This window comes from Melitaea cinxia, chromosome 6 (assembly GCF_905220565.1).
Source record: "Melitaea cinxia chromosome 6, ilMelCinx1.1, whole genome shotgun sequence".
Classification (NCBI taxonomy): domain Eukaryota; kingdom Metazoa; phylum Arthropoda; class Insecta; order Lepidoptera; family Nymphalidae; genus Melitaea; species Melitaea cinxia.
The window spans coordinates 6243996-6256752 of NC_059399.1; the positions used below are offsets into that span (position 1 = coordinate 6243996).

General features: G+C 30.8%; 1 protein-coding gene across 1 annotated transcript; it reads left to right on the forward strand.

Moving 5' to 3' along the window:
- The first annotated feature begins 230 nt into the window (after positions 1–230).
- LOC123654509 lies at positions 231–4201 on the forward strand. Its single transcript, XM_045590408.1, has 4 exons — positions 231–254; positions 492–575; positions 2848–2944; positions 3018–4201. The coding sequence occupies exons 1-4, from the start codon at positions 231–233 to the stop codon at positions 3986–3988; spliced, it is 1176 nt and encodes a 391-aa protein (XP_045446364.1). The 3' UTR covers positions 3989–4201.
- The last annotated feature ends 8556 nt before the right edge of the window (positions 4202–12757 follow it).

A 12757-nucleotide genomic window follows, 5' to 3' on the forward strand; every position in this document is an offset into this window, starting at 1 on the left:
TGACGGGGGTTATTAATGTGTGTGAATGTATGTATTCATACAAAGTCCAGGTATGACAGTGTGCGTTTATAAATAGGTAAGTGATGGACATTGCATGCCGTCTTCGCGTAGACTCAACCTTGGATATGGACAGGTTTACACAGATTTTTGCTAAGAAATAATAATAATAATAAAATATTGTATAGTGCATGGCGATAAATGTGTATTTGTTCGCGTAGTGGAAAGTGATTATGGCTAAGTTACTAACCGTTTTGGTAAGTTATGGCTTAAATATGATTTAACGGATGTATTTTTTACAATAGGTTATTGACCTTTCTATAATCATTTAAATACAATGATATTTTAGTTCAATTGTTTGAGTACCTACATGAAGCTGTATTCATCGTCGGTAATAGAATAAAATATCGCAATTAAACTTTAAAAATTAACTTATATTTTGAATTTTATAATTAATATTAGAAATATACATTATTATAAATATTATTTTGCAGTTTATCTTAGGGAATATACTTTTATCGATTGCACAAGAAGATCACTTTATAGACGACCCTCTTGGACACCAAGAACGTATTGAAGTAAGTATATTTAAATGATTATTTAATGAATTTGCGCCTTACTTGATGACATGATATGAGGTTAACGTATTACATTTTATACTCGTAGAATAAAGATTATTATTAAAACAACTTATTATATTTTTATTAAGTTTATTACTAAATAACTAATAACTGATAAAGTTAAGTGAATAGAATACTTAAATGAAATCAAACGATTATGGTTTAAAGTCGTGTTGGCAATGAAGAAAAATTTCGCGTAAAAGAGTAAGTAAAGTGTAGCATAACCTCCAACTCTTCTTTTTTGTAGAAGAACTTATAATCTGTAGAAGGATATTTATCAAAATTTGTGATCATATGCTATGTATAAAATAAAACGAGACGCCTTTTTATATGTTATAAGTTATATTTAATGTATGGGTAGAAAACTAGAAATTATTATTAAGCGATTAAATATGGTTCTATTTATTTTACAAGGAGAAAGTTTTCTCAACAGCTTTTACATAGAAGTGAGTACATAAAGTGATTTGTATTTATACAAAATTAATATAATAAGAACGACATTGCTCAAGGAAAAGTATAGAAATTGTTATTTAAGTCCAAAAATAATGGTCTCTAAATTATCGCGCTACATTACAAAATCTTTACAACTTCTTAATTTTGAACTCTAGAGATTTTGAAGAGAAAGTCTAGAAGAGTAAAGCCATAATATAAACAGTAAAATTTAAAATGTAACTAATCAACTCTAGTTTTTATAAACAAATGTTAAAAAAATAATAACGTGACCCCTGATTGAAAGCCTAAATCTTGTTAATATTAATTAATGATATATGTGGTTGATTACTGATAAAATATGTACTGTTTTGAATGAGTGGTTTTATTTACGAAATACTTGTTATGTTATGTCGCAAAGTACGCAAATATTGAAAGTGAGTCGATGTTGTAATATAATGGACCAGTATTGGTATCGTTCACCCAGATTTTCCCATAACCAGCTCTAAGGTTGTAAAAGTATAATCGAACCAGTTATAGCTTATTGCAACTCTTAATTTTGCTACAACAGTGACAACTTGAGCATTAATAAGCACTTATCAGGTGTTATAGGTCTTACAATAATCTGTTATGTAAAATAAAAGTAATACGAACTATTCTTGTTAAAGTAGAACATCCTTTTAAAATTAAATATAAATTCCTTATGAAGTTATATAATATTCACTCTAAAAAAAGTGAGCGTGTAATACGGTAAAGAAACGAAAGTTAACATTCTGTCATTGACATTGAGTAAAGCGATGAGCACGCGCTCGCGGCTCTCTCGTCTTGAACTTGAGAAGACGGCCGGCGGCCAAATAAAATGTCATTTATGTTTACAAACAACAATTTGTGAAGAGTTTTAACATATCTCTCATTTTCAATCTTATTTCTCTTGAAAATAATTAATCACTTCGTTGTCAACTGTAGAAAAATCAAATATCTAATAGTGCTGACGGTACGTTTCGTGTAGCTAAAAGTAAATTTTAATGCGAAAATTATTGAATATGAAGCTCAAGTAACTTTAGTTATTTAGATTGCACTAAATGTTAAAAAAATCTTAAATATACAATTTTTATTTAACTTTAACCATAATTTCTGAGTAAAATGTGATTAGTAAACAGTTTTGTAATTTAAAATATTTTTGATAGATCTAGTGAACTTGTAAATCTAGTCAGGATAACAATCAAAGAAAATTAAAGTTTTATTTATATGTTAAGAGAACAAAATGCAAAATTATTCCAGTTCTACTAATGTTTTCGTAGTAAATTATTTAATGTTTGTTCTTAATATTTTCTTCGGATTAGTATTAATGAACTAATATTATATGAAAGATTAAGTGCGTTATTTATCAATGTCATGCGTGTAATAAAGAGGCTCATAAAATTTAGTTGATAGTAAAAAAGTGTAACAGTATTCAAGAAGCGTAGCGTAAAGGAAAGCGTTGAAAGTGTGTAACTATTAGATAGACGCAACTGACATCTGTACTCTCACATCTTTTCGCCTTGATTACACAAGTTGCATTCCAAGTTTATGGAAACTATTAAAAGACTCATTGATTATTCTGAATACTAAAGTATAATCAAGAGACATGCAACGAATCGTCATAATAAGTAAAACACGGAGTCAATGCACGCAAGGTATCATTTCACAAATTCTTCAGTTGGGTTTTTTTTAGTAGTCAATGTCGTCAATATAATTAGAAAATGTCTAAAGTTTTTATCGATTTATTACGGGTGAATTGATGTAGTGTTTATGATTTCAGGATAATCCAAACTACTCATTTGGTTATGGAGTCACTGATACTCAAACTGGTGATGTGAAGACTGTGTGGGAAGCCAAACAAGGAGACACTGTAAAAGGTAAATAATCAAATAAATAAATACATTTTTACAAAATAATGAGTTAGTTTAAGTTTTTATGTTTATTCTTCAGGTCATTACAGTGTAGTAGAACCAGATGGTTCTATGAGAACTGTAGAATACTCTGCTGGGCCTAATATTGGATTTACAGCAACAGTCAATAAAGATGAACTACACCCTGACCTGTTGATTGATGAAAGTGGTATGGAAGACAAAGTTATTCGCGACTATGATAGGTATTATGAATTTTCAGAGGAACCTGATGGAGAACTATCATATAAAGCGAGCGAAAGAAAACGGAATCGACATCCATACGAATCTTTATTTAAAGATTATTCTTTACTAAAACGAGAAAAATACACAACTGACTTAGAACCTAGTGAATATACGCACAGTTTTACCATTAAGCATCCTCACGAAGATCTAGATTCGGAGGCTACCGCTCATAGTCACGTGGGATTTAAGTTCGAACCAGATTGTAAAACAAAACATAAAAAGAAAACCAATACATATAATACAGGAAATTCAGACTTCCGTAAACAAAAGTATCCACCTTTGATACAAGATTCTTACAACGGTGATTTCGATAAGTATATTGGTGATTCAACAAATATGGAAAAGCTTATTCAAATGTATAAGCAAAGTGAACAATATAAACCTTCAAAACCTGATGATTTCGGATGGTCACCAACCAAACATTATCAAGGTCACCAAGGTTTATCAGATGCACATATAGATGACCCATATTCTGACTATACTCCCCCAAGACCTAAAAAGAAATATAAGCCACATAAGAACCCTGAACCATTCGAGCCTGAAGATCTAGACGATTATGTTTTGGTGCCTAAAAAGAAACACAAAAAACCTTATAGAGTAGTAGATTCTCCTGAATATCCACCAGATACCGATGAGAGTTACGATGAAAATTACGATGACGACAGGTATCACAAACCCCCACGAGGTGTAAATCACAAAGAAGTAGTACGAAAAATTGTAAAGAAAAAGAAACCAGGAATAAATTTATTAGATATATTTGATATATAAGTAATATACAAACTAGGTTAGGTATTGTACATTTCGGCATTATTTATTGGTATTATAAACTCTAATTTATGAATCGTAACTAAAGTTTTGATTGGACGTGTTTTTGTTAAATCCATGTCCTCAGTTAAATTTTTGTGTTACCAACCTGTGACTGTTATTTAATAAAACCTTTATTGTTAATGCTTTTTATTGAAAGTTTACAATAAAAATCTACATGTGGTTTGATTTTAACAACAATATTATGTAATTGGTTTAATAGGCTTTCGTTATGCCACCTAAAGATTGCCTTGAACTTCTTTTGATTTCTATTATATATTACAAAAAGTGTACCGTAATTGAGCTGTATGCTGTAAATAGAGCAATTGAATAATATAAAATACAGTTTTAATTATGCAATTGTTTCATTGCAAGGTAATTAAAGTTATGACGTGGCGATATCAGTTAAATGCGTTTGCGCAACTGATCTTACAGTGATAGTGAAAGTAAATAAACTGGAGCAAACGGGTGTGTAGGCCACGTATTACTTCACAAGGACGTTAAAAATGTTTCAATCATGTGTACTTACAGAAACTTTAGTATTCTCATAAATATATTACTTAAGTGCTGAAAGTTAATAAATAAATAACTAAAATAAGTGTAAGGTGCATAAAATGTTGCGACAAAGATTAACTAGAACGTTTAATAATTGTTTATTTACAATGCAATCCACTGTTTATACTCGTACATACATTTGGCAATGAACAAACTTCAAAGACCAATTGCAAGAAATCATAATTATTATAAATACATTTTTGTAAATAAGAAATTACTTTACTTCTTAATATACCATAATATTTCTAATGCTATTTCTACAAACCTACCAAAAAGTTGTTACTATTTTTAAGCCAGAAAGTATTATTTTCAAAATCATGTACTAATTTGGTCCATTATTCTATGTTAGTAGGTATAGCAAAATTAAACTCCTGGTAAATGTAGGTAAGAGTTTAATTTAATTTAACTAAAATAGTTGATATAGGAGATTACCTTGATTAATAGATTTCCATTGGAATTTCGGTTACTTAACTGAAGTAAATTAAATACAGCACAATCTCGGTAGCCTAATCATTGTTGAAACATTATCTTAACACGAAAGACTTGAAAGTGAACATTTATTTAAACAGTGCGAAAATTGATTGATTAGTTTTATTATTTCGTAACCGAATCATAAATGGTTTTTGTAAAAACTATAAACCTTATAAAATTATTTAGAATTTTTTATAGAAACGTATTTAATATGTACGATTTTATTTTTGTGTTACCCACACATTATTCATCAAAATGCTTAGAAACGTATTTTGCAATCACTTTAAAAGACCATATCTATTTTAGTATAGACAAAGCGTTTACCTGGATAGTTTACTCGTGGTGCAGAAATTAATTTTTATAATTACTGCGATGATGTCCGTTAGGCATTAACCGTAATTTAGCTGTAGCATTTCTAATAATTTCCACTATAATTTATTTAAAAAAACTATAATGACGTTACGGAAATTACTCATTATTTGAAATAATAGAAATTATATACATGTAGGAAGATAGGATTGAATTACGCACATTCGCGACGATATGCGTGATAATAAATTCATTTTATTTCACATTATTTTTTTCTTGTAATAAATTAATTTGTTGCAGGGAAAAAGTTATCGTTATGGTTAAACAAGTATTTGCTAATATTGATAGGTGATTTGAATTAAGCAACTGACTATTGAACCTTATTAGTGGCGTTAAGTATTAATATAATTCGTGTAGAGATAAAATCATATCGTTTAATAAATAGTTTTCAATAATAGTCTAAGCTAAAAATGGTCTAGATAAGGCCAGAATGTGGACCAAATTCGTTGTCTCACGAGTGGTATTATGTTTTATTCAACACGTATGTGGTCGTGAACATTCACCGTTGGGCGCGGCCGTGACACGCCAGCTATTGTCGCAATACCAAAGCCACACTCTTTCTTATACCCTTTAGATTTAACCGTATCAACGCACTTTACTAAATCTTTAATAATCACCTTGAAATTTCACCTAACAAGGTTACTCGTATAAAAATAATATAATGACGTTTATTAATAGTATTTACACAAAAACTTAGCTTTTATTTATATTGTCGTATTACATTTCATTTTTACAATATATCTGTATGTAAATTCAATTGTCATGCAAATATGTGGATAATTATGTATTCCAATGTAATTTAAATTTCTTAATTAACGTTATACAATTCTCGTGTCACAATGTTAGTTAACATACTCCTCCGAAACGGCTGAACCGATTTTTATTTTATTTTATTTTTATTTTATTTATAAAAATAAAATTGATTTTTATGAAATTTTGTCTGCATATCGGGTATGTCTGAGAATCGGCCAACATTTTTCATAACCCTAAGTTATAGGGGAGGGGATTAAGGGGGCTTATAACATATATGGCAAAACAACGTTTGCGGGGTCAGAATTACTTAATATTAATTTGAATTATCTATCGAATAACATACATAATATCCGTATATAAGATAACGATTTTGAAATATTGTAATACTCAAATATTGTGACAGTTTAATTTTTAATGATATAAAACTTTGTACCCGTTTTTACGAAAATTAGGCGGACGGAGAAATATAAAACTTCGCACACTTTTAGTTTATATAGAGAAAGAGTGCAGAAGGCTATTATAATATTTTTTTAAACTATGTATAAAAATACATTAAATCAATAAAAAAAACATTACACACAGTAGCATTTATTTGACACTAACACGCATATGTACTTTTTTATTATTATTATAGAAGTATAGTCTTTGACAACAGAATCTTAGTAATATTCAAACTTATAAAAAAATATTATGGTCGAATTTCGACCTCTGGGCGACCACTACTTCAATTAAATAAGCATTATTAGATAATAATAACTCAAAATGTACTCATCAAATCTCGATCAAATTTAAAGGGGATCACATGAGAAGCACTAGCTTTCGTTTTTTTTTAAGTTGGTTAGTACTATAAAGTATTTGAAAGTGAGGGTAATATGTAATAAGTACAACTAAATGCAAAGTTATGTATCTCAAAAAAGGCTTAGCGAGATTATTTCAATATTTATTATATTTATTACATATTTTTAGTTCTTAAGAACAGTATTATTATTATTTCATATTTTGTTTATTAAAATAAATAATAACGTTGACCCTATTATAATGACGACCGCTCTCGTGTAATGGTGCGTGTACCGTGTCGGCGGCGCCTAAACACCGACGGTCGCGGGTCCCGCTCGGAGTGGATATTTTTGTTTATACAAATATTTATTTCCGTTCTGGTTGTTAGTCCTAATGGGTCGCCCCACCGTGCCTCGGAGAGCACGTTAAGCCGTCGGTCCCGGTTGTTATCGTGTACACCTGATAGCGATCGCTACTCACAGTAGGGAATATAGTGATGGATTGAGCTCTGGTCCTTCTTCTACTTGGGGAAAGAGGCCTATGCTCAGCAGTGAGAATATTAAAGGCTAAAGCGCGTGTTTAAAATATGTCAATTATAGAATACTAGCGACATCTGTTCGTCCATAGTTTTTTACACGATAATTATTTGTACCAAAACATTCTACGAAACACGTTGCATCGTATGGTATACGTATTATTCCGATGGGTTCAGTAGTTTTCGTAGTATAACTGAACAAAAAACCGACTCTCCATTTATTAGTATAAGATATAAGATTTCATTTTTATATTCCTAAGAAATTTATTCATCTATTTTGTGCAATAGTTATAAGTGTTTAATTTTGTTTAATTTTAGGAGAAAAATGTTTTGCACACACGCACACACATACTCTTTTTACATATCCTAAGATGGACATGAAAACATTTTTTATACGATTTTCTAATTTCAGTTAATTTTCTAATCAAATTTCTTTCAATAGTAATAAATGATGTGTTATTTATACTACCTACTATTGATAGATGTTAGTCTATATCACTTCTATGGTTAATCTTTATTTTATTTACAAATAAATTTAATAAATATGTCAGCAATAGCACTGTCGGACGCAATTAGTAAGGAATTTATAAACAACAGATGCACATCGTTCGATATTCAACTACCCTCACTTATTATATCACTCAAGTTATTCTGACGTGTATAAAACGAACAGTGCAACCGCCGCTAAGGCAGTCTTGGCTCTGGCTTGGCACGATACATTTGTTGTATCCTGCTAGTAGCTTAACCTAGACTCATTCGATAATTAATTTGTGCATACGAATTAATTGTTACATATTAGGGCGGATAACTCGAGCAGTGAAGGTGAGCGTTGATACGTATCTCAAAGGAGATCTCCTTAAACCTACACCTGGGTCGCAAGTCCTAGGCACTGCTCTGAGTTACTCCCTATGCCACACGATAGATTGGATCGGATCGCATTACAATTTTGTTATAATCATTTTAAGTACTACCTACATAGTATTGTAAAGAGTGCGAGTATAACCTACGCCCGCGCCCTGCAAACATAGAAAAGGACCTTCCAATTAGTCGAAAGACTACAAATAAATATAAAATCAAACAAACAACCCAAGGTTAATTAGACATCTTATCTAGACTAAATTAATCTGCTTTTTTTTTCAATCACAGGTTTTAATTACCTTGAGTTATAATAACCTGATTACGAATCTGTAAGAAGTTGACTTAATAACACACTAATAATTTATTATTATTTATTTCATTGGCTTAGTACATCCTGAGATCTGAAGTTTAAAAAAATTTAATCTGTACACAATTTTAATGAACATACACATTGGGAAGGTACAAAATAAATAAGGTAATATATACATAAATAAATTTAGCACGACCTACATGTAACAAATAATAAAGTTTCCGAACTTTTACACCGATTGTTGTTATTATCAGGACAATGTTTGTATAAAAGAAAATTAATAGAAAAAAAATCCAAAAAAAATATTTAGCAGTACGCACCTTCATATTCATTTCTTTGATCGTAATGGATAAAAATCTCTAGTTGTAAGATAAAAAAATGATAAGTGCATAAGTCCATTGTAAATATACATATTATTATGCCATTGATTAAGAAAGTGATTGATTTTCGAAAGAAGTTTCAATGTAAAAAAAAGATGCCCGCGATTTTGGTCCCAATTTGCAAGGTATAAAAAAAATATCTCCTTAATTGTATTACATTCACTGTATCACAGCATACATTTGAATGTACTGATTACTCTTCCTTTGCCACACTTTACTTATCGAATTTACTAACATATTTAACACTTTTATAAATACGGTGACAAATAAATTGAGTTATATAAATTGAGCCACTTTAGGGTTGACAGTGATACATCGAAACCGGGCTTAAGTCCAGCAAAAACTTAGTTATGTGGGTGTTATGAAAGTGATATCCCTATACAGTTACATGGCATTTTTATTTTGCCTTATATGATTTATGTCAATAATTAAATCAATCAGTAGATCAAGAACGTGAGACTATTTATAAAATTTATTTACAATAGGTATATTAATTTTTAGTATGACGGGTTCAATAGCTTATTCAAAGAAATTATATCTCTCTGTTTATTTGTAGGTACATCTTTAGATATTAAATTAAGGATTGGTACATCAGGATAAATCAAGTTCAAAATCTAGAGATGCCCGTTTTGGGAAGTACCTTACAAAAGATCAGAGCTACGTAATACTGCTAGTTAAATAATACTAAGGTTGTTACGTGCTTGCGATGCTTTTGCAACACCAGAAGTTTTTACGCTTGCTTACCATCAGGTAGGCCGTACACTTGTTTGCTAGTCGTATAAAAACATGACCTATCAGTTTGGTTTTATAACTTCATTAGGACTTAAGTGGTATGTTTATTGAGGATGGTTATTGTTTATAACAATGCGTCCTTCCTGTTTTAACAAACGGTGTAGAGATGTGGACGCTGCCGAGGGGATTGGTCCACAAGCTTAAAGTCGCGCAACGTGCAATGGCATGAGCTATTAGCAAGTTGAAGTGGCAGTGGGCTGGTCACCTGAGTCGCAGGACTGATGGCCGTTTTAGCAGACATGTCCTGGAGTGGAAACCGCGTCTTAACAAGCGCACTGTGGGATGCTCTCCGGCTCGCTGGACCGACGATCTATGTAAGATTGTCGGTTGTGGATATATAATATGTACAGAAATGTGGTTAAATATTATGAAGCGTCATACTAAAACTAGCATGTTTGGCATTTGAAGTAGAAAACATCAGAGGCGTTATTCGACCTTCATTGCAGTAATTAACATAACTAGCTAAGCGAGGTTTAGGCGCCGGTTAGTGACACGATGAGTCATTTAACATTATATAAGGTTTTGTACACAAGTTCAGACAGAAAATTATGTAAATGAAAGAGAAATTCAAGTAGATGTATGTAAAGTAATATGAAAACAACTTCAGGAACACAATTAACTCTATAAAATTACAACACATTTTAAATAACCTATTAATTCTTTCCCTATTTTAAGTAGTTGCCGTGTATATAAAGATTAAGAAGTACCATTCAATTTAAATATTTGAATTATTAATATTTTAAAAATAGATTTGCACAATAATACAATGATACATAACACAAATACTTTGAGAATGATGCATCCGCTTTTCGAATTCCATGACCATGGCAAACATAATGCATACAATTGAGTCTTTTTTTTATACAACTAGGTCGACAAAAAAGCGTACGGCTCAGCTGATATCAGCGATGATCGTAGCTTATGGACGTCTGCAACACTAGAAGCATTGCAAGCGTTTAGGTACCATATCCTTAATTTCCCGCCGGAGCTCTGAACATGTTACCAAAACAGGAGCACAACTCTGCTTGAAAGCAGTATTATTTAGCTGTGATATTCTGTAAGGTCGAGGTACTTACTACCCGAGTCACTCTGTGTGAGAAAGGTGATGAATGTGAGAAAGAAAAAGTATGCAGCATGGAAGTACGAGAGCGAAGCGAGAACGCGAGAACTGGTATGAAAGAGTAGCTAGCAAATACAGTCTCGACCATACATGTCGGAGGTCCAGAAAAAAAAAAAAAAAACTACCCGAGTCAGCCAGCTCCATATTTTGAGCAGGAAATTTCCAACTGTGCTCTACCTCAGTCTTAGCGAAAATGTACGATGAACCTTAATAAATTAATTATTACACTTTGGAAGGCTATACGATCTTGGTTTACGCGGTCAAAAAATAAAAGACTTACCGCAGGTTCAGTGCTCTGATTTCATTGCATTACTTTTGGTAACATTCTTAAAATGGCTTAACATTGTTTCCTTCAACCTTCATAGTTAATAATTTTATTTTTTACAAATTCTATATTACTTTCGTGTCGTTCTTAATTTAATGCTTAACCAAGGGAAAAAGAGAGCCAATGTCATATATTTAGATATTCATTTCTAACACAAGTTGTTCTGACACAGTTTATGTGCGTACGAAATGGATCAAAACTATCTTTATAGAATTCAGCATTCGGTCATTTGAAGTATCTGGTTGTGCACTGCCAGATCACTGTAATTCGTGAATACATGAGCTTCGTTTGATATTTAAATAATTGCTAATAGTTGAATAAGACTTCTCAGAAAGTCCCTTTGAATTTTCCGTTTGTAACATTTTTGCGAAAAACGTTGAATGTAAAGCGATATAGTTCTGATAGGTAATGGTAACGAGAGAAAGTTGCCAGTTTAAAATTCAAAACACGTTTAACAGTTTATATTTAATCACAGCGAACAGATAATCGAGTAATTTCTATTTTATTTAGATAAAACATACATCCTCTATTGAAATTTTATTAGTTATTTTATATTTAAACTAGATTTTTATCTGAACAACACCAATTTACAATTGTATGTAACTCTAAAAAAGCAATTCACATTTATGTAATAAGCCTGAGATTTTCTGTTGCTTGTTTGGGGTGTCAGAGAGTTATAAAGATTTTAAGATGACAAAAAGCTTGACGACACTGTTTGCTTATGTTATTTATTTTGAATTTCAATTTTACAATTTACTCGTATATTAAAAATGAAGTTTTGAATGAAATCTTAAAATGTATTAGGTTTTAAATAAGATTTTAAGCCTTTGAAAGGCAATAAATCTAAACTGTTGTCGATAATTGTGATGACAATGATGATCACAAAAAAAAAGAATGATTTAATTTGGTCTTTCGGATGTTATGCGCGTACATGCATTTCACCGAGTCTTTTTTTATATATAGAGAACGGAGATAGCCTTTAAAAGAAAAATGTTCTATGATTTCTTAATGTCGAAATTTGTTATTATTTTAAATTATAAATGTTTTTATATGTATTGAGCAATATTGTGACCTTTATTGGTTTGCGAAATGTTTATGTCACCTACGAGTTGTTTATTAATAAATATGTATTAAAAGCAAATAATGCTCTTTGTTTTTTATGTTAGTTTAGTCATGATTTTTTCGTTTGCAGAATTTTATATTAATTTAAAATTTTTAACCTTTATGAAATTTAGCTTATTATTAATTTACGGTATCAGCTTCTGAACATGCAAGTTATAATCTGCAAATCGGTAAAAATCTTAGGGAAAAATTATTGTATACAATTTTGGTGTAGTGGCGAGAAAGTTCTATACACGTCGACGTTGTGGGTTTGATTCTCGGTTGGAGTTGATATTAGTATAATGTATGTCTGTTAAAATAAGTTTTTATTATCTGAATGTTTTTATTAGTGATTGAAGGTATTATCATAAAAGCCTGATAGGGATT